Source organism: Aulonocara stuartgranti (assembly GCF_965226115.1).
Source record: "Aulonocara stuartgranti genome assembly, chromosome: 15".
In the NCBI taxonomy this organism is placed as follows: domain Eukaryota; kingdom Metazoa; phylum Chordata; class Actinopteri; order Cichliformes; family Cichlidae; genus Aulonocara; species Aulonocara stuartgranti.
Genome location: NC_138951.1, coordinates 26,183,837 through 26,210,806, shown reverse-complemented (window position 1 = coordinate 26,210,806; position 26,970 = coordinate 26,183,837). Strand labels below are relative to the sequence as shown.

The window sequence follows — 26,970 nt, the reverse complement described above, 5'->3', positions numbered from 1 at the left end:
GTGTGGGAAAACGAGTCCTCATGAGGTCACGCTGATGTAAGGGGGTTACCCAGGTTGTGGGGGGTGGGGTGTTTGGGGTTTCCAGTGTGAGGAAACTACATCAGCGTCTGATTTCATTATCCCCGTCATCATCAGCACTGAGTTAAAAAGCACGAACAACAAGCTTCACTACTCCAGCTCCCTCACTGCAGACAGGATGTGACCTCATTCTGCTGGCTGTAAACAGGAAGCCGGGCTTTTTTGGACCAGCTCTCACAGAGAAAGCTTACCATCAGATTACTGATGTGTGATGATGTTTGAAAATGGCGTTCGTACTTAACTCCATGTGTAATGTTGTTAGTCATGATGAGACTTTAATCTAGTTCGACGACTTGTTTAAGTCTGAGGATTAAGGAAGATATTAATTTTAAAACCAGTTTTAAGTTTCTCAGAATATATTAAAAAAATGATCTACTAATGAGTTTATAAAAACTTTTAAAGGTTTTGTTTTAGACTGAGTTTACTTTGAAGACATTTTAAGATATTCTGATGATCTTTATTGACCTTGTTCTTTCTTTCTTTCTTTCTTTCTTTCTTTCTTTCTTTCTTCTTGTTTACAGGCTGTGATTATGTTCAAGTGATAAAAACATATACCTCTACTTTGTCAAACACTAGAATTCAAAGATTTTAAAAAATATTATGATTTTGTGCACTTTTATCAGGGATGTCAGTTCATGTTGAAAATCAACATTCTTAAATGTAAAAAGTCAGAAAACAAAAAATGATGTCATTTTGTCCATCATCAGCAGGTGGCAAACCACTGAGCTCCGCCCACAGCATGACTTCATCATCTTATTGTTTCTCACCTGGATCCTCCTCTTCTTCCTGCTCAGACTTCCTGTCCAGTCGCTCAGACGTCTGATTCGGCTCTTCAGGAAGTCTTTTCGGTTATTCCTGGCAGAGGCGGCGCTCGCAGACTCCACATTTCGGCAGGGCAGCGTGCAGGAGGAGTAATGCTCCTCCATATCACCGGCTGATCCCTCCTCTTTCTGTGTGACATCATCCAGCAGCGCTGCCTCCCCGGCGGGGGTCCCAGCGTCGGTGGGGAAGGCGGGTAGCGTGTTGTGACTGCTGTAAACCCCAGGAGCTGAAATCAGGCTGAAATCCGTGAGGTCCGGCTGCAGGAGCTCCGAGTCTCCAATGCCGCTATCCTCCGTCCGGCCAGAGGAGCAGGTGTTGTAACCTGCAGTTGCGGCGGTGAATACATTAGTCTCTGTGGTGGGGAAGAGGAGGCTGGAGCTAAATCCAGGTGAGATGTCCTCACCCTGAGCGGAGAAGAAGGTGTTGTAGCCGCTGCTGCTGGTGGCAGTGGTGTAGCCGCTGCTGTTGTCCGCGTTCTGCCTGCACACAAACACGTTATCCGTCAGCTCGCTGTTCCCCCATGGCGAGTCGTACCAAGAGCCATCGGAGCTGAGCGAGCTGCCGTTGCTGGTGCGCAGTGACACCTCTGCGCTCGTGGTGGTGGTCGCTGCGGCAGTGATGGCGGGGAGCCCACTCAGACTCTCTGGCTCCACCCGAGCTTTGGTGAACTCCACCCTCATGCTGCCATCTTTGCTGAGCAGCACCTTTGGGCTGCCGCTGCTTTCCAGAGACGCCCGCTCACCCCCCCCAAACTCCCCCCTGCAGAGCCTCTGAGGAGACCCCCCTCTCAGCTTGGCGCCTCCTCGGGCCGCTTTAGGGGCTGGTTCGTAACGCCATGAGGTGTAGGGTGAGCTGGCCATTGGGTGGTTCAGGTAGCTTTTCCCTCGGCTCCTGCAGCCTCCCTGGCTGCTCCTCCACCAGCTGCGAGCCGATGTCACCTCCTCCCTCCTGGAGGAAAACCTGAAGGAGCAGGAGGGCTTGGCAGGGGAGACGAAGCTGCTGTGGCTGTCTGCGTTTCCCATGATGACCTGGAAGAGGATGGAGGAGGATGACATCATCAGATGTGAGGCACAAAAACGAGCGACACAACAGCCAGGAAACAAACACACACACACACACACACACACACACACACACACACACACACACACACACACACACACACACACACACACACACACAGCATGTATTAAAGCAACAGAGATTTCTACACACAATACTACATCAAATAATACAGTCAGTACTAAAATACTACATCAAATACTATGGGCAGTATTATAATCAGTCCCACTGGAAGCCAATGATGAGTTAAAGACTCAGTGACCCCACATTTGTGAACACACATTAAACATTCACTCATTTACTGCAGTCCATTCTCAAATGCACAAAATAATTGAAGCATCTAAACTTCCTTCTTCCTTATCACAGCAATATTACCCAGATGTCACATGTTTATTTTCTGGTAGATTTGCAGATGATATTTGTAAGACAGCCGTCCAGCTGCAGTTCCTCTGGTGGCCACTTGAGGCCGGCTTCAGCCATGAGTCAGTGCCTCCCATGCTAAAAGCCTGTGGACAGCTCGCTGTATTAGCATGAGCCGATAACGGAGGTCATCTAAACGGTCAAACCAGCTCTACAGACAAGTGTTGAGGCTTTAAAATGCAAATTTCAAACCATCAAAAGACGACGATTGCTCAAACACACACACAGAAATGATCACTGCACCGTTTCTATCAATGCGACATCCTGAAGACCTTCAGTGCACCAGCTGGATGTATACACACTGCTGTTTGCTGATGTTAAGTCACATGACCGGTTCCTTTATCACCCTCAAAGACCTTTAAAACTGTGATCTGACTGAACACCAAACATACGATGGAGCTTCATCACGGACATTAAGCACACAGCTAACCTAATAGCTGCCTTCAGGTGAACCAAGGAAACTAAGTTTGGACCAACATGCTTATATTTGCTGTGTGTCAAACCATTTTTACACGTTCTCTGAGTGAAGTGACCTGAGCCTGCAGCATGACCCTTGACCCTGAACCGAGTCTGCACAGCTCACAGTACCACCTGCTGCTCTGACACCATGACTGCTGATGTGCTTCACATATGTTTTCTTCTTTATTCTGTGCAACCCACTATTCATTTTCACACATTCATTCACAACTTTTAAAACTTTAATTTTCTGAAATTTTCTTGCAAACAGCTTTGCTCACACTGCTCTGCTGCTCAAACTAAAAATGCAGAAAACAGCAGGACTATTTGGAGTTTTAATTTGAGACTCAGAAGACTAATGAAACTGCTCAGCAGAGCTTTGACTGTCGGACAATCAGAAAAATCAATTTTCACTGAAAGTGAAGAGGAGAGATCTAAATGTGACATTTCTTGTAAACCTTTAGGAACTAATCTAACGAGGACAGATTTCTGAAACAAAGTTTTTTTTATAAATGAATAAAGTTTTTTTACCTGTTTGTGTTTCAGACCCTCGGCAGCGTCTTCATCCTCCGTCCTGCTGCCTCCTCTCTCTCGTCTCTAATGAAGCTCTCTGCTCCGGCTGCTCTCGCGCTCTCCCTCCCCCTCTGTGTTAGTCTATGTGGATCGCCCTCTTTCTTCGCGCTGGCTCATCTGTTGGAGGAGAACAGAGAGAGGGAGGGGCCCGGTCAGCACACAGACTTTCCTTTTGTACGACTCCCCCACCCCACCCCTCCCCTTCCTCCCCTTCCATGACGTCTCCGCTTGAGTTTTTTTTCTTCCTGAAAACCAGACCCCGCTCCGTCCTCTGTTTATTTTGGTTTTCAGGAATGCTGACCAATTTTCTCCACGTTTTCTCTCTGTTTTCTCTGTGACATTTTTTTGTAACCGAGCAGCAGGCTGAGGTCATCACAGAGGAGCAATTTTAAGACCCTCAGCGTAATCCCAGAGATCTGGCCGCACATTCCCACAGCGGGACAACAAACCGAAGGGATGCCAGTGACAATTACAGTCCTTACTGATTAATATGACCATCACCTTCCCCCTCAGCTCCAACGATACTCAGACCCACAGACGCAGCACATAGAAAAATCATTACACAAGTCATGTTTGATTGGAGAGCTGCTGAGATCTTTGTGTTAACTCACAGCAAAAGTAGATCAAAGCCTGTTGTACAAAAACCAACCAGAGAATCAAAGTGTGATGTTTATATTTCCAAACATGTGAAAAAGACTGTTTTCCACAGGAGAGTATGCCTCTGCCCACTCAACAGACTCATCACGTGAGCATGATCCCCAAACTGCCCAGAGATGCATCGCTTCAGTCTGCATGACAAAAACACTGTGTGAATGAAACGAGCCAACAGTTTGGGATCTAACAGCCGGCCTGTGTGCAGTGAGGCAGCAACGAGCTACTAACATCTGTGAGCAGAGGAAAGCTTTTTCTGTTTGAGATTATTATTAATTATTATTCCAAGATTCGTTTTTCCTGTCGTGTTTGCTCTGATTTCCACTGCAGCTGCACTCGTCAGCAGTGTCTAAAACCCCCCAGAAAAGACGAAATCATTAATCGTCTTCTGCAGTGCGATAAAGAGTTCCCTGGACTTATTTCCTGAGTGAGCACGGGAAGGGTCAAAGGTCATGGTGGACTTGATTTTCAGTGTGTACAGACAGCTAGCTCGGGCAGGACGACACCCATCCTGTCCCACAGGTCAGGAGGAAGGACGGGGGACGAGAGAGGAGAGAAGATGACAACACAACGCATTGCTGGCTCCCAAACGCATCGCTGACCTTTGACCTTTATCCACTGAACCGAGACGGAAAGTGGTGAAGAGAAACCTCGACAGCTGACAGATGAAGAGGGGCGAGAGAAGTTTAATTAGAGAGAGAAGAAAGGATTTAAGGAACCTCCCACCAGGTGTCAGTGTCCTGGAGCTTCATGAGCAAACACTCCGTCCGTCAGTGCTCCCTGGGTTGAGTCTGAGGAGGTCAAGACCCGATCAGATCAGAAAAATCGGATCAATCCGGCCTTCAACCGCCAATTCTTAAAGGTACTACATCTCACAGCACATGAATCTTCAAAGGACTAATGTTTGTGCTCATCATGGCTTCTGTCCTTTAAAATGTTTGTTTTAATCTGAAACAATTCATTAAGGGAAACTTTAGCTAATCCATCCACACACTGAGGTCTGAGCATCTTTGCTAACCTTAAACCCAATGGCACGCTATGAGGAAACAAGAGAATGATAAGGTCACTGTTTAGGATCTAAGTTATGCACATTTCATTTAAAAATCACAATAATTTCATGTTTATGTGAAGCTAAAGTGAGCCTTCAGCCATCCAGGTGGGTTAAAGCATAAAACACCCTCCAACGCAGAGGAGGAGCGACTATAAAGTCTTCTCAGAGACATCCAGCATCCCAGACTCCGAAAGATCTTTCATGGCTCATTTTAAGGCATATAAAAAAGGACTGAAGATGTTTTCTGGTTGAGGACACTGACAGAGTTTAGGACACGGAATATTTCAGAGGAATGACTTCATGACACCCACGTATGATGATGGTGGGCCTTCACCCATCACTCCCTCCTCCCACCTCCCCCTCCAGCTGGTGCTGTTTTGTGTCTTGCTCTTCAGACGAGAAGCTCTGAAAGGAGAAAAGTCTGCCGGAGACTTTTGTCTGCTTGTCCCATCGGCCATCTGCCGGCTCACAGGACGCCCCGCCACGGGCAACCTCTCACATTCTTCCAAAACAAAGATCCCTCTGACACCCCACCCCCCACACACACCCTCACCCCTCCTCAGGCAGGCGCACGGCTGCCATATTGGAGGAATTCATCAGATGTGCATTGAAAAGAATCTGATTAAAGTGCAGATTGAATCTCCTCTGAGTCCGTTTGGAGGAATGCCACCTGTTCACCAAACGCAGGTCCAACAGTTTCTTTATCTGGTACTCGTGACGAGACACGCAGACCCCACCCCCATGTTTACAGCTGAGCTTTTCGACTTTTGTTTTTACGTTTTACAAATGTAATTTTACTTTATGTTCAGCGTTCACTGTGATGGAAGCCAAAATGCACTGTACACACTTTCCAACGGCCACAAAGACACAAAGAAATTCAGGGAAAATGTCTCCTGACTTCGTTGGAGTAGAAAGAGAGTGAGACCTGTGCGGGTTTGTAGGTAGTAAAAAAAAGTTCTGCTTCACCATCAGCTGAGGATAAGCTGCAACCAAAAACTGTACATGGCTGCTATGAAGCCTCCTGTTGGTTCATGAAGTTCGCTTGTGAAGCTTCATGCTGGGTGTTTTAGCCACTGTGGATCTGACACTGCATACGGTTACAACCTGTCAGTCTCAAGGCCTAAATCCTCCCTTGGTGTTTGAGTCTAATGTGACTTTCACTTCCAAAATTAACTTCACTGAATCCACAGCTGGCAGGAAGAAGGCTTGAACTCACTGACCAGCTGTCTGTTTCTCTGTTTGCCTCGCTGATGATTGTAAATTGGCTGCAGGTGTGAATGTGATGGACAGAGTCTACTTTGTCTCTCCCACTGTGACATTTGCAATAGGCTCCGCCCCATCACCACCCTGAAATTATTGATTGACCAAAGTGTTTTTGAGCTCAAAGATCAGATAAGCAGGAGGCTCATCTTCTCATAGACTTGTGAGAGGAGTCCCCTGCTGAACTTTACACAGAATGCAGCATCGATTGGCTACGCCCATCTTTACGTAAAGTTGATGCTGCTTTGCTGCACGTGCAGAAACCCCCCCCCCAAAAAACCTCATGTCTGCATTACAATCTACGATCAGAAACAGGACAGACCATGACCGACCTCAGATTCGGAGCTCCCCCACTGCCAGCTGCTGGTTTCCAGTTCTTCATATGTTCAGATCACTTTGGGTTTCTGGTGATTTTAACATGAGTCAGACATAAGTGAGTGAAACAAACAAAATGTCCTGCCAGTGCAAAAAGAGATCCTATGAAGGAGAATGACTCAGAGCGAGCGTTCCTGCGTTTAACATCACATGTTAGGCGTTTTCTTTTCCCCTCCTCAGTGCAGAGAAGCTTTTGTGTTGAGGCTAAGGGGACGCAGGAAACAGGAAGTCCAGATCAGCCGTAAATAGCAGGAAACTGAGACGGCTCCTGCAGCAGTGGATACACAAACACGCTGCAAACACTCAGCTTTTGTACTTGATATGCTGATCTTTGCTTTTATTAATCTTTAATGAAGTATAGTATGGACTTGATGAGAGCCGATAGATGAGCCTTTGTGTGGGAAAGATTAAAGAAAGGAAATGATTAATCAACTGATTATCTGTAGCAGTCAGTTTTTCTTCTTTCAGACACTCGGCGAGGCCATCGTGTTTATGAACCGACGGATGGGAAAACGAGCACCATCCATCAGGCCGCTGTTCCAGCGCGCATCCCGTGAAGTGAAAACTCAATGGTGTAATTCAAACTTGAATGAAAAACTGCGCTCATATTTTAGTGTCATTTTACACACGTTTATTTTCCATGTACTTTTCAGTCCAGTGGTCTCAGCAAAGGCCTTAAAAATGTGCCGCAACTGGCAAAACACACTTTTTCTTGCCAGGAAAATGACGAGGCTCCGCTCTGTGACTGCTCCAATATGAATCTAAAGTTTCAGTTTAACACAAGAAGAGGTGGAAATGCAACAAAGTGAAAATACTTTCAAGATAAAAAAAAACTGCTCTTCTCTCTGACAGGTTGTTTGAGGTCCCTCGGTGCTGCAGTGCCTCTGAGCAGGCACAACATCCAAGAAGACGTTGTGCGTTCTGCCGCTGTTGCCTGCCAGCTTGCTTCTCCACGTCCAGACTCCTTGCTGATGGGCCCAGACTATGTACTGGGAGAAAAATGCTGTTAATGGTGGTGTAAAGCCGCCCTGATGGCGTGTCCACAGCATTGGACCGAAGCCGCATAAGACCCTGAGGTCAGTGGGTGCACGCAACCAAACATGGAGCATTGATTAAATGAAGCCGGAGACTTTTTAAATATTAAAACTGAAAATTTAAAAATTTGTTTGCATTTCAAGAAGAACCTAAATATAAATGAGTGTGGTGCTACAGAGGAAACGTCCTGACATCATTCACATCTAAAGAATTCATCCTCAGGAGATGAAGTTAGATCAGACTTGTTTTAACACGTTACTGATGGTCCTGGAACCAGAAATGGCAAACATGACTCCAGCAAACGGGCTTCCAGGCAGATTATCTGTTCTTGATTTATTACTCAACCCTCAAAGACCCAACAGTGTCTGAACAGCACCAGAGAAAGAGCTGAGTTCACAGAAAACTACAGATTTGTGGCAGCTGCTGAATTGTCACTGCTGATTGTTTCAGTAAAACAGGAGGTGAAGCTTTTAACAGACTCAGTTCCACACTGCTCACCATACAACCAAACTTCATTCCCAGTTATGTTTTCAGAGAAACACATTTACTGTGACGTGGACAGGAGGATGACGGAGACACTGAAACTACTCATCTGGATCAGGACCAGTTTAGTTTAATACACCAAAGGTAACCACGCTTGGGTGGGTTTGTGACAGTGTTGTGGTCAAACAAAGGCTACAGGCGGTTAGCGGGACATCGTCTGCATGCTGTAGCTGTGCACTGTCACCAGGGAGCAGTGCCGGAAACAAGCGATCTGTGTGCTACTCTTACTTTCAGAAGAGCAAAGTGTTAAAAACAATGAGAAGAGTCACGGCAGTCACCGCCTGTGCTTCTCCTGTTCACGCGAGCTGTGCCGTTGGTTCTCCAGTTCACAGACTTTTGTGTTGGTTGCAGGCAAACATCTACACAACTGGACACAAACGTAGCACCACAGACCGGCCTTGTGACTGGGATGTAACTTAGGCTCAGCTGAGTGATTTATTGATTGATAAGATATAATAATATTAATAATAATTCATTTTTGTAACGCGTTACAGGAGAAATACCTCAAAGATAACAAAGAGGATGCAGTTTGGATATGCGGGAACATCAGTGCCTCCACATCGGCCTCGGGATTTACTCCACAATGGAAGTTAAACTGCTTTCCCTGAGCTGCAGACTCACAATTCTTCTTTTTCTTGCACTTTTTTGGGATTAATTGTTCAGCACAAATGGGGGGTTGGGGGGTGTTTGTGGAGGAAGATGCCAAGGAGCAAAATGAGTGCTCCCCCCTCCCCATGGGAAAGCACAGAGTGAGAGTTCGATAAGGAGGAGGAGGGGGTTGGGCTGCAGCCGCTTTCTGTGCATCAGGGGAAGTGTGCCTGGAAGGGAGGGGTGGGTTTTTGGGAGGGCGGTCTGTTTCCTGCCCTGGCTGACTGGGGTCCTTGTGTTGGCTCTGTGGGCAGACGGGCGGTGGCCCTGGACTCAGGTGGGGTTGAGTGTTGGGTTTGGTGTGGTCGCTGCAGCTGCTTCCTCCTCTGGAGATCCTCAAACCTCCAGCAGAGCTCTGCAGATGCAGGTCTGATGGATCCCACATGCCTGTCACAGCCTGAAGTCTGCTCCATGATTCAGCTTCATGCTCTGAAACCAGTGAGGAGCTGGTGGTACGATCGCATCGACGAAGAGCTGCAGCAGTCACAGCACACCGACAGACCCCATCACTTCATTCATCAACAAACAAACAGCCAACGCAGTATGATCGGTGCAATCAACAAACAACAACACACACACACGCTCTGTCCACCCCCACTTCCCACCACCCACATTACCATCATGCCTGCAGCTGCTGTGATGGATTGATCGTCTGGCTAATGGTCGGTTAACTGGATGAAGGATTTGTTGGTGTCGGGGCAGCTCACAATACTCGGGCCATGCTGTAGAGCTAAACAGACAGTAATCAGGTTTGAGTCCAGATCAAATGCGGTTTCAGTTCAGCCGGCAGGAGGTTATCCGCAGGTCCTGAGTAAACGGCCGATAAATCAGAGTTAGCATGTCAGGCCTCACACCCCCATAGTCTTTCCTCCTCACAGAATTCAGCCAGTGTTTATCGAATACTTCTCCTTAAAAACATGAAGCTTAGTAGCACACTGCATGCTAACAATGAATGAGTTACAGAACAATATCTGTAACTCATTCATCAGACTGTAATCACTCTTTGTTCAGTATGTGGCTGCTCGAGCATCCAAGACTGACAGATTATCTGGACAGTGATCATTTTATTTTCTATCAGTAAGCTGTTTCTGCTTTGGACTGTCAACATAATTTTATTGATACCTGAACAGCAGGAAGAAGAAAAAAATTCCCACATGTGGGACTAACAAAGGTTTATCTTATCTTAAATCCCACAGTGATAAAATAAAACTTTGCTTTTTGGGACCAACATTTTATCCTCTCATTTTTTTCTTAAAAAAAAAAAGTGCTGATCAAACATAAAAAGATGAAAGTCGAGAGTCTGACTTGCAAACTTCCTCAAACAAATGACATCTACAATAAAACAGGAAATAATAAACACAGAGGGAGAAAAGATGTATACGTTCATCTGGTTGGATGAGTTAAGGAAGCGTGCCGAGGGGCAGATGTGATTTCTTATTAGTAATTCATGGTATAAGATTATGTCTCTTCCTCCGGTTCAGTAATTAATTGTAACTGAGTCGTGGACATGTCATAAAAAAGCCAAACACAGGAACAGGAAGTGGACTTTTCATTGCTCAGGACCGTCGTCGTCTTGGCTCAAACACGATGATGCGCTAGGTTGGTCTCAGGCTGACCGGCTGAAGCTCTGGGTTTCTGGAAGATTGATACTTCTGACTGTAACTAATGACATAAATTTTCTTCTTTCATATTTCAACATTACTGCTGCTGAATTCAACAATGTTTTGGCAACTCAGGGCTTTCAAATCATATATCAGGGTGACTCCCGTGGCCCCCTGGGGACTTGCAGAGGCCCCCGGTTCACTTAAATGATCGAAATAATCCAAACATCAGTTGACTGGAAGCTGACAGCTGACGGCCTCTCCATGACCGTGTACTCAAGTGTGTGATGGGTGAACAGAAGATGTGTGTGCGGGCCTTTTAAACCTTTCTTCCTCCTACTTTGTCCTTCAGCGGGTGAACTCAGAGGCAAAGGGGGGATGGAACGGAGACGAGTGTCCACAGCTCGTCCTTTCAGCCGCCAGATGCTGCTGCTGCTGTGAAGGCCTTTTTCCACAAAACATCCATCAAAACACAGAAAAACAGAGATGAGAGTACAGAGCGACTACGTTAAACCTTATAGGACTTATCAGCGATTAGCGTAGCTGCACACAGTGTCCAGGAGGCTCATTCTAATCATTCAGCTTCAGACAAATTGAAGTAAAGAGTAAAAACACAGAGTTCAGCTCAGTGCTGTGGTGCTCAGCAAGTCAGAAAAGCTGCTGCTGGATTTTCTATTTTAAAAAGTTGAGTTGATGCTCAGCTTTCTTATCCTTCAATTCTATTTTCCTGCAGATTAAATGTGTCAGATTACTCTACGTGCAGCAGCAGCCACTGCCTGGATGGATCGTACCTGAAAGATGATACAAAAAACATCCTCATGCAGCACAACCTACAAAACCTCTGCGTGGTTAAATAAACCAATCAGCCGCAGGATGAAATCAGATGGTCTGATAATGTGCACACCCACGATAGGCAGCTAAAACCATCTCCAAACAGTCAGGTGTGCTTATGGGAGAAGGATCCTTGTGGTCCCGTAGGCTGTGGGGTGGCCTCCATGGATCCAGCTTAGAAGTACTCAATGAGACACTCATGCCGTAGTGTGTTTCGCACATTCAGACTAAAGCGATATTTTTAGATGCCATTTTCTGAGAGTTACTCAGAGAGCACGAGGACTTTAATAGAGTTTTATCACATCTGTTCATGTACATGGACATTTGATCGAGCCAATTTAAATGATTTGTCCTCCATTTTAAATTGCAGTGTATGCAACTTCTTTTGTTGTTCTGCAGCTAAATGAGTCCAGAGCAGAAAGGAGTTTACTTCCCTCCGGGGACTCTGAATGTAAAACCATCAGAAGCGTTACACACAGTCACGGTCCCGTACGGGCGATTTGGACAAAAAGCCTTCATTTAAACAACACGTGCTGTTTCCCTCGGAGATAAAACTGCAATTAACTCCGACTGAAAGGAAGCAGTAGACTCAAAGGAGACGAAATGACACTGAATGATTACGTTGGTCACAAAACCCTCGCTGGGTAAAAGGAGCCATATGTTGGCAGCGGCACTCTGAGCCAAGAGTTTGCCAAGAGGCGGAGATGTGATGGAAACAGACCGTCGCCTAAGAGCAACAAATCAGAGTTCTGATGATGGTCCCGTTTATCGGCTGCATCGTTCACCTTTAATTGGTCTGAGTCAGACTGCAGATTCTTCAGGTTCACATCAACCTGCAGACAAGTTTGTGCAACGGCAGGACACCTGGCCAGGAGCAAAATTACACCCCCACACACATCGACAAACAGAAATTAACAGGATTCAGCGGTTAGACCAAAGTTCGTGTCAACAGAGCCCGACCACAGAGTAAACAGAGGCTGAAGGAGCAAAACAGACGGCATCTGTTAAGCTTCAAATCTACATCTCGATCTGCATCTAAATATACAACCATGAGGGGCAGGTGCCAGTTTTTATTCCATTTAAGTAAAGGCACGTCATTAGGAAAAGTGAAAACATTCCAAAAACATTCCAAAAATCCAAACGCAGGAAAATTCCTGGATTCACATCAGAAACTAATCACTTCTTCTCTGGCTCAGAGGATGTTTTCCAGCAAATCTCACTGAAATCTGACCACGACAGAAACCTGATCCTCCCTGGTGGAAGCGATTTAGGCTGTTTAATCCAGACCTGCTGAAGGCTGATGGTTCATGTGGTGATGCTCTGCAGGCTCTGTGGTAAACAAGACCTCTTTATATCCACCGGGAAAAACCCGGCATACGGCTGCTGTTTCAGGGGGCATAGGACATGTACTAGTTTCTTTGGGGAATAACTTCAGAATCCATTTGTCATCCACTGGGATCTTATCTTGGCTGTTGATCCAAATTTACCCACAGGCTCATCAATTACCCTCCAATAGCTGCCTTCTCAGTAATTCGTGTATATGTTAAATGAATATCTCTCTGTGTGTAACACAGGAATGATTAGTTTCACATAAACATAGCAGTTCACACAATCAGGACATCTTCAGCTTCATTCATCTGTTATAAATAAGGATTTTACTCCTAATTATTCATTCTGTATATAGTTGTAACAAAATTGCAGATACAAATTTTGGTGTCTGTTAAGTTACGTAAAGAGATGCTGAACGCAAAACAAACAAAAACAGAGAATTTTACATTGCATTCACAGGGAGATGATGAAATGTTCATAATATATATGAAAAGAATTAGGACTTTATAAATCTTTTTACAAACATATAGATGTTAATAATCGCTGCACGTGTGACGATGTTCATGCAAACTTTATTCTGATGGCCGTCCTGTGAATGAGGGACTTCTGTGCACACTGAGATGTTTAACCTGAGCTCAATCATTTGAGTATGAATGTGAGTGCTCCTTCTGTGAGCTCTCCTCAGGGTTTTGCTTATATAGACAGTTTTCCTCATTTTTCAGCTTTAATTTTTCTTAATTATTTTCGTTTAGCTTCTGATTTCATCTGCTTAGGCGGCACTGATGAAGGTGGACTTGCATTTATCATCTGTTTCTCTCTAAATGCGGTCCACACCCAAACCGACCATGACATTGTTTCATTGGTGCGATTACGTCAAACATCATATCTGATAGGAACAACTGCCAGAACACAATTAAGACTACAAAGGAAAAAAAAATTATTTTTCAAATCTCTGGCTGACACCTCCGCCCTCAGCCTGCTCTCCACAATGTTTGTGACATTTAGATGTTTGGTGGAGGCCGTAGAAGGACAATGTTCTCCTTGTTGTCTGTGATTGAAGAGCTTGTGTACAGTTGTAAACAAGCACAGCGTCCTTTAAGTGCATCTAAGAGGAAAACCAGAGAAAGGAGTGTTTGTGTAAGAGCAGGTAAGGCTGTGATTTACGGCTCTCTGTGGTTTGTTTCAGCCGGGTTTGGTTCTTGGAGGTCGGAGCCTCTGAGCATCAGAGGAATGTGAAAGCTTGTACAGTAAACTCACTGAGGTGAGCAAAGACAAACGCAGCAGCTGCGACTGCTGTGCGTTGTGTTTTCGGGCCTGTTTTGTGGGCAGAGTCATGGAAATGATCCTGATGTGACTGAGCAGCCAGACCGAAGCTGAGAAAACACCTCTGACACCGATGCAGACCAAAGACGAGCCGACACAAAGAGGACCGAGGGAATCTGCTGAGCTGACAGTTTGTAACGACGCTCTGAGGTCTGACCCAAAACCATCAAAGCATCACGGAAGGGGTTCATCACGAAGTGTGGACCATCCAGCTGATGTTTCTTGAAACACTTATGACGTTCATGGTGTAGCCCTCCAAGTCAGTCTGTGCGGAAGCCTCAATTCAATTCAGTTTTTTGTGCTGACTCGCTGATTTTTATACAGTGCCAAATTATAACAAAAGTCACCTCAAGATGCTTTACATTGTAAGGTAGAGCCTTCAATAATACATACAGAGAAAAACCCAACAATCATTTGACCCTCCTATGAGCAAGCACTTTGGCGACAGTGGGAAGGAAAAACTCCCTTTTAACAGGAAGAAACCTCCAGCAGAACCAGACTCAGGGAGGGGCGGGGCCATCTGCTGTGACCGGTTGGGGAGAGAGAAGGAAGACAGGATAAAAGAAATGCTGTAGAACAGAGACAGAGATTAATAACAAGTATGATTCAGTGCAGAGAGGTCTCTTAACACACAGTGAGTGAAGAAGAAACACCCAGTGCATCATGGGATTCCCCCAGCAGCCTACACCTATTGCAGCATAACTAAGGGAGGATTCTCTCTCAGTTTTATCTGAATTTAGAAGCAGAACATTAGAGGTCAAGAACTTAGCGACGCTAGATCCAGACTTCAGGCTGACAGCTCTCCACATGGTTGACTTTGTGAAACATTAGCACTGCGTCGCTTTCTGTGGCTCATCACTGCAACAACTACCAATGGGAACAAAGAATACTGTCAGAATGTCATCTACGTCATCTACACAATTAGTTTGCACCATCCAGAAGCCAATCCTGTTACAAGTAGGGATGGGTATCGTTTAGGTTTTATCCGATACCGGTGCCAAACCGGTACTTTTGAAACGGTGCCAGTGCTTAAACGGTGCTCGAACCGGTGCTCAAACCGGTGCTTAAAGAATGGAGAACACAAAATTGGTCCAAAAACCTCTCATGTTCAGCTGTTTTTTTGTATAAAGATAACAATGTTAGCCTTTTCTGCAGCTATGGGGCATATATGGTATCACTCTTGGCTGGAAGCAGTGCTTAAACAATGGAAAAAACACAAACTTTGTCCAAAGACCTCTCATGTTTAGCTGTTTTCCACTTTTTCTTTGGTCATTTTAGCCTTTTTGGCCAGGGTGAAGGGAGTATCTGCCATCAAACAAGAAGACAACCGCATGTAGCTTTGATGATGTTTGCTAGTTCACCTTACATGCATTAATTTGATAACGTGGTTAGCCTACTCAACGTAAATTACACACAAACAACATTAAGCTACTCACGCTAGAAGAACGGCTGCTGCTGCCATCATCATCTGTCATCATTTCTACTACACTGGCAGGGCTAGGGGCCAGGACTCTCCTCTTCGGGTTTTTGGGGGATGTTGCTAACTCCGGGTCCGATAACAGGCACCACACCTGCAGTTAGGGATGGGTATCGTTTAGGTTTTATCCAATACCGGTGCCAAACCGGTACTTCTGAAACGGTGCCGGTGCTCGAACCGGTGCTTAAAGAATGGAGAACACAAAATTGGTCCAAAAACCTCTCATGTTCAGCTGTTTTTTTGTAAAAAGATAACAATGTTAGCCTTTTCTGCAGCTATATGGGATTTATGGCATCACTCTTGGCTGGAAGCAGTGCTTAAACAATTGAAAAAACACAAACTTTGTCCAAAGACCTCTCATGTTTAACTGTTTTCCACTTTTTCTTTGGTCATTTTAGGCTTTTTGTCCAGGGTGAAGGGAGAATCTGCCATCAAACAAGAAGACAGCCGCATGTAGCTATGATGATGTTTGCTAGTTCACCTTACATGCATTAATTTAATAAGTGGCTAGCCTACTCAACGTAAATTACACACGAACAACATTACGCTACTCACGCAGAGAAGAACGGCTGCTGCTGCCATCATCATCCGTCATCATTTCTGCTACACTGGCAGGGCTAGGGGCCAGGACTCTCCTCTTCGTGTTTTTGGGGGATGTTGCTAACTCCGGGTCCGATAACAGGCAACCCACCCGCAGTAGATGTGCTCGGTGTGAGGTCTCGCAGCAAGCTATCAAATACGGCGCATTTCTCAGCTTTTAAAAAAAACCGCTATGCGTCGCCAGGTGTTTCATCGGATTTGAGGTGTTACCTCCTTTGACAGTATCACAGTATCAGCTTAAAGCACTTGTTGCAGGCTGCTGAGTTTGCATATTTTGCTGTGAAGTACAGCCAGACTTTTGACCGCTTCGCCTTGGGCTTTTAATCTGTAGCTCTGCTCTAAAAGAACGTACGTACCTGGACCCGCCTACTATCCTCGGAAACGTAAAATGATTGGCTAGAATTCAAAGTGTATCACAGCTCAGGAAAAAAAAGCACCGAAATAAAGCACCAAAATGTGCGCTGCTTTTCGGTCTGGTTACTACCGTTTATGTCAGAACCGGTACCCATCCCTAGTTACGAGTTCAAATGACATAAAACAACAACACAGCAAACTAGTGGAAATGGTTGACTAATGAAATGTAAGCTATTTCTCTGCAGGCAGCAGCATGAATGCATTTTAAATGGTTTCATTTCTTAAAGGCTAAAGAAATTTGTGCACTTGCTTTAACTAATTGTCCAGAAACAGTCATATGGCAGCCCAGAGGAAAATAAAAGGACCAGATATTCAAATAAATTCAAGGGCAGAGTCTAATTTGACTGACAAAACTTTAATTTGGGTACAGTCCTCGCAGTCAGACGGTAACTTCAAGGAGGACCTGCTCAGCTGTCTTATCAGAGGCTGACACTTTCTCACCTGTCTGAACCAAACTGGCACACAGAAACAGATTCAATCAGGCGGAACCACCTGTTCTGTTTTTTGAATTATCTCTTTTTTATTTGCACACACAGGTCTTGTGTCTCTGTCGTAGAAATGCTACCTGCACAGCTACAGCTTCAGGGACGTGAAGCAGCAGAAAGACAATAACAGCACAGCGATGAGGGAAGGTGGCGAAGGACAACAGTTTCCCGACACATACATCAACAGATCGGGTCACCTACACTCAGTCACAACAACATCACACAAACCCTTTTAAAACCTTCAGAAACACCACACAGGAACCAGAAACCTGTTACTATCATGTAATCTTCAGTAACTGAATCACTGCACTGTGAACACTAACGCTGAGGAGTTCAAGACAGTCGAACTCGTTAGACAACATTTCACAGCCAAGCCTGAGAAACAGGACAGTAGCTTTTCAATCCGGATGAGTGGATGTTCAGGTCGGCTCAGGATTGCCAGCTTCCTGCTAAACAGACCTGAAGACAAACTGCAGCAACATCTGGCTGCAGCTGCAGGAATTTCCTACCCTGCCTGTAAACATTGTGACATCAGAAATGCACTCAGACACGCACAACACAGGACATGCTGATTTCCTCTGAGCTGCACTTGATTCGAGCACCTCTGAAGGGTCAAACATCCCATCACATGCTTCCTGTCCTGATGTCACCATACGGACATGGCAACCTTGGTGAAAGAGAAAAATACACTGCTGGAACAAAGACTCGCCTGGACCATTATATTTGTGAAGTCACAGTCTCCGTTCCTGCTGATAATTTTCCAAGGATTATTCCTAAATGCTGATCAGTTTTAAGCCTGGTTTCCAAAATGGCTTGCAGATATGCAGCAACCACAGGCACTCAAAAGCAGCTCTATTATTGCAGCCTGTAGAAGATCTGCCAACAGGACACACAGGGCCAGATTTACTAAAGCAGCACAAACTGGACTTTGGCATAAAATCAAAAAAGGAACCGTCAGTATTTTCAAAGAGAACAATGTGATAAGTGGTGGGAATGAGAGCTGATTTACAAACCTTTATGACACACAGTTTAACACTAATCACTCAGATATTTAACACAGAAAAAGGTCTTTTACTGTGCTTGATATTGAAATGGACTGACTGTTTTAAATCACCTGTAAAACTAACTACGCCTACAAGCACTATTCACAAGTTTAGTTCATCTGGCTCATGAAAGAGAGTCAGCCAATCACGTGGGCTTGCACTGAGCTCAGCTGAGCATGACTCTGGGGTCTGTTCAGTCTCTGTCTGTCATCCTAAAGTCATTTTTTATCAAACATCATCAAATCTTTGAATCTTTTTCTCTTTTTGGATACATGGTGTACATGTTTTCAGCCAGGAGCCTCCAGGCTGAATGCTGGGAGAACATAAACGTCCCTCAGCTGGTAGACATGGTTGGCTTAAAGTTGGGAGCCACCCTGTCCAAACACTGTTGGAGGAACAAAAAGGTGTGACTCTGAGACTTTGTGTTATTTACTTAAATGGTGTCCAAAAGGTGATTCTGTTCATCTGGAAGTAGCGCCCACTGAAGGAACAATGGGCTCCCAGCCCATGTGGGCTGATTTCAGTCATTATGCAAATGCACTGTTTATAAGATTTGGGGAAACCTGCAGTCAGCTGAGACTGAAGAAGTCACTTGGATGAGTGACGAAACGTTTCTCCCACAAAACGCTACGTCCAGATGAACAGAATCAACTTTTGGAGATTTATTTTCCTGGATGATTGAGAATGCATCAAGACATACTTATATGATGGTTGTTGTACTCTTTGCTTACTGGAACTTATTTAACAGCCACCATAATTAAAAACACACCAAACATGTTAAATCCTGAGCAGAACCTGTTGTCTTACATAAGAGCTGCCCCGAGCCAGAGAATACCAAAAGGGCGAGAGTCACCAGAAACCACAGGCAGCCGAGTGCCGACTCGCTTTGCTTGTTACACAACAGTTGGAGGAGCCGGAGCTGGAAAACAATGAAACATGGAGAGAAACTGGAGGAGGAGAAAAGATGGAATAAACCGAGCAACAGTGAAAATATAACGGGAATATTACATAAATGAAATCACAGGCTTTAAAAATTTACACGGTTTCATGGTTCAGTGGTCGATAAAGCCTCCAGCCCTAATGATGTGAAACCTTCCCATGAATCCACCCTGCATTAAAGCTTTTATTTTGAAGGAAATCACTTATTATTTAGCTAACCTATTTAACTTATTATTTATTTATGGCTGCAGGCTGAAAAAGTGGCGTCTCACCACAAAGTAACTACCAGGAAAATCTGCTTCAGTGGTTTGATTTCTGTTTCCACACCAGGCCCAGTGAAAGTGTTTGACAAAAAAAACCTTCCTGTTCCTTCACAGTAAACTTCCTCAAGCTGCTTCGCAGTGCATGAACTTCTGCATCAGAGTGAAAGATCAGCCTTGTGTCTGAACTGGATTCACTGAAAATAGAAAATAAACTTTTACAGCTCTCATTAAAACAAACAGGAGCTTCTATCCTTACATATTTTAATATTTAGTCCAACTTTGGAGGCTGAAGAATGAAGCTACTAACTGTGGAGCTTTGCTGTGTGCAGCTTCTTTTCAGCAGCTTTTGTTTTTCACAGCTGGGTGGTGATCAAGACCCGGATACATCTGGGAGCTTCACCAGTCAGTCAGTATACCGTCACTAACCAAAGTGAATTCAGAACCTGCTGAGCAACAACGGAAAACAGCCTGAACAGAGCCAGCAAGACAACGACACAATGCTCGAAAGCAGTGGAAACAAAAGCCACAACACATCAGGACTCGTTTTCCTGAAGAACCGAAGCTGGAAGGACGGATGGAAAGATGTGTCCAGGATATAGGAAAGAGGATAACTGGATATATGCTTTTCCAATCCGTACAAATCCTATATGAAGACAGAGGAGTTCAAAGAAGGGCCGGGGCTCTGCATGAGTCTTTTTATAAAAATGTAAGAGAGGAAAAAAAGGGACCTGGGACCTTGTGCACCTGGTGACCTGGTGCACAAAGAAATGAAAAACTAGAGTTCACCTGATGGGTCTTCCCAACAACAGTCACACTTCCTTAGAAAGTAACGAGGTACAAAAGAAAACAAAAAAAAGTTCATCATAAAACAACTGAAAACAAAAACAAAATACTCTGGAGTAAAACTTCATGGGTGCCATCACCATGTAATTTAGGGTAAAGCCACAAGTATCTGAACACTGAGTTTCTGTCCTGTCACAGCTAAATGTGACTGCGAGCGTTTTTACTTTCACACAGACGTTACTGACTTCACGCCAAGTCCACTTGTATGACTGTGGACGGGGAGGGCCAGCAAGGGCAGTTTATCATGATGTGGGAAAACACACACAGAGGAAGGGAGAGAGAGAGTATTATGTGAGTAATTGGAAGCAGCTGTGGAGGGAAACGCTGTTTGGTTGGAAGCTGTTCTGAGAACAGCAGCAGCAGGGTGATGTAACACAGTGACAGCCACACAATGCTAACACAAAGAGGTTATGGGGCTTTTATACAGGAGCTTTTTAAAATCTGATACCAAGCAAGCACTTTGGCGACAGTGGGAAGGAAAAACCCCCTTTTAACAGGAAGAAACCTCCAGCATAGTGGTATCCAAACCCAGGCCTTGAGGGCCAGTATCCTGCAGGTTTTCGATGAGTCCTTGATCCATTACAGCTGATTTAATTGGCTAAATGACCTCCTCAACATGTCTTGAAGTTCTTCAGAGGCCTGCTAAAAAAGTAATCATGTGATTCAGGTGTGTAGACCCAGGGTGAGATCTAAAACCTGCAGGACACCGGCCCTCGAGGCCTGGAGATTAATAACAAGTATGATTTAGTGCAGAGAGGTCACGGCAGATGGCCACCCCTTCCTGAGCCTGGTTCTGCTGGAGGTTTCTTCCTGTTAAAAGGGAGTTTTCCTTCCTGCTCATAGGGCAGGGGTGGGCAACTCCAGGCCTCGAGGTCCAGTGTCCTGCAAGTTTTAGATATCACCCTGGGTCAACACACCTGAATCAAATGATTAGTTCATTACCAGGCTTCTGGAGAACTACAAGGCATGTTGAGGAGGTCATTTAGCCATTTGAATCATCTGTGTTGGATCAAGGACACATCTAAAACCTGCAGGACACCGGCCCTTGAGGCCTGGAGTTGCCCACCCCTGTCATAGGGGGTCATATAATGGTACGTTTTTTCTCGGTGTGTATTATTGCAGGATCTTCCTTACAGTATAAAGCACCTTGAGGTGACTGTTGTTGTGATTTGGAGCTGTATGAAAATAACACTGAATTGAAAAATCCAATAACTGTGAAGTTTACCTGTTTAGAAATGGAGGATGAGTTCTCAGATAAATTTTAGTTGGCCTGGACGCAGAAACAAAGCTAACACCTCTTATATGTTTATATTATTATTATTGTTATATACATTATTAGAAGAAGCTGAAGCCTTTTGACTTTCATGGGTATCTTTGCAGCCATATTTGGAATTTCATTCATATTAGAGGATTCTGCTCCTCGTCATCAAGCCCACCACAGCGGTTCCCATTTCACGGTCATGTTGAGATTTTCCACTGCCGTCTTCACCCTCAGCAGGCCAACCAAAGCCTTTCAGACAGACGACTCCTGAAATTACAGCTGCAGGCACCCAACAAACCTCATTATCACGAGCTGTACTATTACAGTTTCCTCCATCCTCCAAGTAATCAAAGCATGATGAGTGTGTGTGTGTGTCTGTGTGCGTGTGTTCAGCGGCCCCTGATGTTTGTGTTTATTGTGTTTGGAGAGTGATGCTCTGTGATTCAGATGCTTGTTTGATTCTCAATTCAAAAATTTTCTCCAAACTGCGTCTCCTTTGTCTTTTGTTCAGAGACACTTTAAATCGTCTCTTTGCTCCAGTAAACTGGAGTCTGAGCTGTTTGCAATCCACTCTGAATGGGTCTTTTCGTGAGCACTGCCCCACACTCAGCTGAGTCCACAGCACCGCAACCAAAGCCACAAAGTGGGAAAAAAAGAAGCAGCAGCGGTTTCTGCCAAGAACAGCCCCGGCCTTGTTAAATTCAGGTTGAGGTATGCTGGCTGACAGCTCCGTCCACTTTCTGTGTTGACGCTGAAGGCCACAGAGCTCGAACAGATTTAATTCAACAGCACGTGAGCCTTTATGACGTTCCTACTTCTTTGCTCTCCTCAGACGTGGAGCCAGCTGGAGGTGCTCGAGTTGGTAAGACTGTTCTAAAACTTTAGAAAATGAAGACAAACATAACTGAAAATGAAAGAAAGATTCAGATATATATGTTTCATTAAAAAAAGAAGCATCTCGACTGCAGCCGCTGTGTCTCTGCACTCCAACGTCAGTGAGAAAACGGGCAGACATAAACCCACAGAGAAATTTGGATGGGCCCTGCTCTAACTGGAAAGTGATCAACATCATGTTAGGATTCTTAACCATTGCCTCATAGAGTCATTTAACACCACAGCTTCACAAACAAAGCAACTGAAGCAACAATAAAGCAATAATGTTCTTAAAAAATGATAAACTATCAGGATCTACTCATTTAAGATGTTTTTGGGTAGTTGGAGCTGCACTTTGGTCTTTTGGCCTTTCAGTATTTTATTCTGGATTTTCTGTAAGCTCTCAGCTCTGACCTTCTTAAAAGGCTACTCATTTTTATATTTTTATCCAGTGTTGATTGCAGTCTTGTGCTCTCGGTGTAAAGAATCTCAAACATCCAGCTGAACCTCCTGCCCGTACCAGGACGACAATCATGGTGAATATGTGATCCAATTAGATTTATTATCCTGGAGCGGCTTCACTCTGTGGTCTAACGGAGTTCTGCTTGGCTGAGGCGGATCTTATCAGCTTGGTCTTGTGCCTCGTGTATGAACAAAACCTCTCAGTTGCTGGACACTGAAAACTAAACAGCTTAAAGAAAGAACAACAGAGCGGCTGAGCCTATTGCCTGTTTCCATCGAGCAGAAAGTGGTGGTCTTGCACGACAACGTGGAGGTTAATTAGGTGGAAAATCCACTGCACATTCCAGCTGAACACAGACACCTTTTTTCTTTGAATCATGCTTGGTGCAGCAGCAGTGATCACAGCAGCTCGTGACCTGAGCCACAGCCTGCTTAAAAACTGCAGAGAGAAGCAGCTTTAAAGTTCTATCAGGTGTTTTCAACTTTAACAAAAGCAGGAGTTATTGTGTGTTGCTCTGATGTTGCACATATATGACTAAAATCATGACTTAAGTGATAAATGTGGATTATTTTTGTCTGCTCTGGTTCCCACTTCAGTTTTTGAGATATAGAAAAACATGGAGATACACACTTCGGATGTATATTGAGGAAAAGAGCAGGAAATCCCTGCAACATCCTCCATCTGTCCCCCAAAATTAAATTCCATCGATCGTTGTTTACATGGAACGTCTGTTTTAAGTCAGACTGGAAGAAAAACAAATGAACTGCCTATAAACTGAGCAGCTATATTTACTGGAGGATTTCCCCATGGACCATTGTAGTGGAGGCTGCAGGTCATCTCAGTTTGATGGCCGGGTGTATCTACTGGACGTGGAGTTCACAGATGAGAAGTTTGTGGAGTTGGAGGCAGAAAGACAGCAGGACATCCTGCTACTGTGCTGCTCAGAATTGGACCTGCTGATGGAAGAGTCCTCACAGATCTGGAACTAAAACTGCAGCTCTGATTAACATGTCTGTCACTGTAATGGTGATGTACGTCCCCATAGTCAGCCAGGAAAGGCCCATCAGTGAAAGCCAGAAAAAAAAGTTTGCTCTTGTCCGGGATGTGTAGTCTGATACGACCTCTGCAGTTAACATGTCGATCTTTGAATATTACACAAACACTGAGTGGAGGTGTTTGTGTGGAGCACCCACCCAAAAACCTGATGTGTTTGTTCAGTCTCCAACATCTGAAATGATTCATGCACTCTGATACATGCTGTTTTGTGCAACTCATCTCCCAACAGACACAAATTAGCCTGACAAAAAGCAACGCAGAGACATATTAATGGACAATGAAGCAGCTGAAACTGAATCATCAAAACAAACAAACAAAAAAAAAAACAGGCATAAAAACACAAAGAAATCTTGAATCTCTCAGGTTTTTACAGTTTTCTCCAGGTTTCGAGGAGCAGGCGTCCGTATCTGTGTTTAGAATGCAAACAGGAACAAATACGTATAAAAACAAACTCCAAAGGTGCATCTGTGAAGTGTGATGTGAAGTTTTTTCTTTCATGACTGAAGTTGACAAAGACATAATTCTGATCCACATAATTCTGGGACACTGACTCTCTCCATCAACGGACCTAAATCATTATCACACCGAGAATCTTGCCATCTTTCACTGACTATACACTGACTCTCATTAGCACACAGCAGAGCCTAATGATGCTACTCTGTATTCATTAACATGCTGTTTAGATGTCATGTGACATACGGACAGCCAAGACCAAACACTCGACTGACAGAGCATCGAGCTCAGTAAAATCAGGTTCTATTGTTGGTCAGAGACCTAGGCTGATCTCTGGCCTCCCACATGTCACGCTGATCACTGAGGTGTTTCAGTTATTGATCTCTGAGGCCTCCATAGGGGATCAGTGTGGCTTTTATTCTTACTCATGCTGAACAAAACATCCTCCTTCTAGCTTTGGACTGACCTCCTTCTTTCCTCACTCACAGAAGCTGTTTTTATTTTACTGGTAGAATCTGTTTGCAAAGAAATCCTGAAATCTGTCTACTATTCAAGTCATCCATCGGTTTGTAGAGACTTTTAGAAACGTTATTTGCAGGGTAGGGAGGGAACGTTCCTGGCGTGATGGCACCACATTCGTAGCAATAAAAACGTGAGCTTTGGTTTCCTCCAAATATATTTTGGTTCTGGCCCAAAACGCTGTGAAAATATTGGTGTGTGTATACAGCATGTTCATTTTGGCATGACTTTGGGCCTGCAGCTTCCACAGTGGTTTTCTGGACAGAGCGCTGCAGTGTTCGACCCGCTGGGGCGTTTCCCCGCCACCGCGCTGCCACCTGAGCCGCTCGTCTTACAACACAAACAACCACAAACCAGGTCAGCGACAGCGCAGGAAACTCACCAGCAGCCATTCCGTCAGGAGGGCAGAGAAGCACGCAGCGCCAGGGTTTGTTTACAGCTTCATCTGCTTCACACTCCTACAAGAAGTGTGTAAACTCACTGATGTGTGAAAATAATCACGTCTGGCTTGACCGACTGCAGACGTGCGGGGTGCATCATGCCAAAAACTTCTCAACACTCCATTTTAAAGTTTGGGCTCATCTTAATGCTAGAACTTGTGATAATATACATGTCTGCATACCTGTGGCCACTGGATGTCATCACTAAACCCAAGTGTGTGTGTGTGTAACTGTGACTGAGGATGAATCTGAGCTAACACCATGTCTGAGTCGAAGTTTAACTGAGTCGAAGCTTTGGTGCTGCTGATGGGGAAGACCCATCATTTATGATCACAGCTGTGACATTCATGTTATACACCAACATGTGTTCAGAAACTTTACAACACTACACCCACAAACCAAAGCCTTCATGCGTACCTGCTTCAGAATAAAAATACCAATTTAGTTTCCTGACAAGAACACCTGCTGAGCTTTGAACTCCTCACAAACACACAGGTGCTCACCTGTGCAGGACCACATGCAAGACTCTACTGTGAATACCTGAGCTTGCTGAAATGTGTGCACCTGAGGTCTTATGTTGATGCTGCTGCTTTTAAAAAAACAAAAGACATCACAATTTCATTGTTTAACAATGACTATATTGAAGATCAGTGAATAACAGCACAGGTAAATGTGCCTTTTAGTTTAAGAAGATGCAGTTCAGCCAAAGTATGTTGTAAATAAAGTTTTCTACAGAGATTTTATTCAAATGTTTTTGAGAGATGCTCTGTTTAATATGCTGCTGATAGTCTGCTGCTGTTTCAGAAAGAGAGATCACAATGGAGACCCAGCATGTCCGTCTGCAGCCGTAAACGCATGATGTGCGAGCGATCCAAGCAGCTTTTGGATTCAGAGTTTAGGTTTACAAGCAGGATGGGCCCCAGAAATCCATTATACTGATGAGGGGCCTCAAAAAGACAAAAGCATGTGTGTGTGTGTGTGTGTGTGTGTGTGTGTGTGTGTGTGTGTGTGTGTGTGTGTGTGTGTGTGTGTGTGTGTGTGTGTGAGAGGTCCTGAACTCTCCTCTCTGGAGGTTTTGGGGGCACTACAGGACGCCACTTACCCTTTAATGAGCCTGCTCTTTAGTTTGTGCCTCACACACACACACGCATCTGGTTTGCTATCCTCGTGGGGACATCCCATTGTCATAATGCTTTCCCTAGCCCTTAACCCTTACCCTAAACCTAACCATAACCTAATTGTAAGCCTGACACTAAAACCACATTTTGAGTGTGAAAATTGCTTTCAACCCCGAGGGGACCTGGATTGTGGTCCCCACTGAAAGTCCCCACCAGTATAGTAAATGTCAGATTTTGGTCCCCACCAGGATAGTACGCACGCACGCACGCACGCACACACACACACACACACACACACACACACACACACACACACACACACACACAACAAAGCCACCACAGGGGCCTGCTGGGGTTTATTTAACAGGGTTTCCCCTAATAGATAGATAGACAGCTGTTGGATTTCACGCTCAGTTTCCTGCTGTGAAATTCGGGGAAACAACAAGTGAAGAAAGGCTGTGGATCATCAGGAATTTAATGAAGAAGAGTTTGTGCAATATGTTTTAGGCCACATGAAGAAGATGGTAATTTTATGACATATAAAATAAGTGTAATAAGTCTTTCTTAATGCGCCACAGCGGCTTTGATGTTAATTACGGCCCCGACATGGACACAAACCGCAGTGATACATCAGTCCAACGATGTGAAGAATGCAAATATGTGGC

At 44.7% G+C, this 26,970-nt stretch overlaps 1 protein-coding gene across 5 annotated transcripts in view; it reads right to left on the bottom strand.

The window, feature by feature from the left end:
* tiam2b (TIAM Rac1 associated GEF 2b) overlaps nt 1-26,970 on the bottom strand; it is a 47,414-nt gene that overhangs the window by 17,214 nt on the left and 3,230 nt on the right. For 2 of the 5 annotated variants that reach the window (XM_082506992.1, XM_082506996.1), the window contains exons 2-3: nt 3,370-3,528; nt 846-1,928 (exon numbers count right to left, since the gene is read on the bottom strand). In XM_082506992.1, the coding sequence (XP_082363118.1) occupies nt 846-1,922 (1,077 nt within the window). In that variant the 5' untranslated portion in view covers nt 1,923-1,928; nt 3,370-3,528. Of the gene's footprint in view, nt 1-845; nt 1,929-3,369; nt 3,529-6,705; nt 7,007-9,591; nt 10,044-15,494; nt 15,630-26,970 lie in introns of those variants that run through there. The other 3 variants (XM_082506993.1, XM_082506995.1, XM_082506994.1) reach the window with 3 other exon arrangements.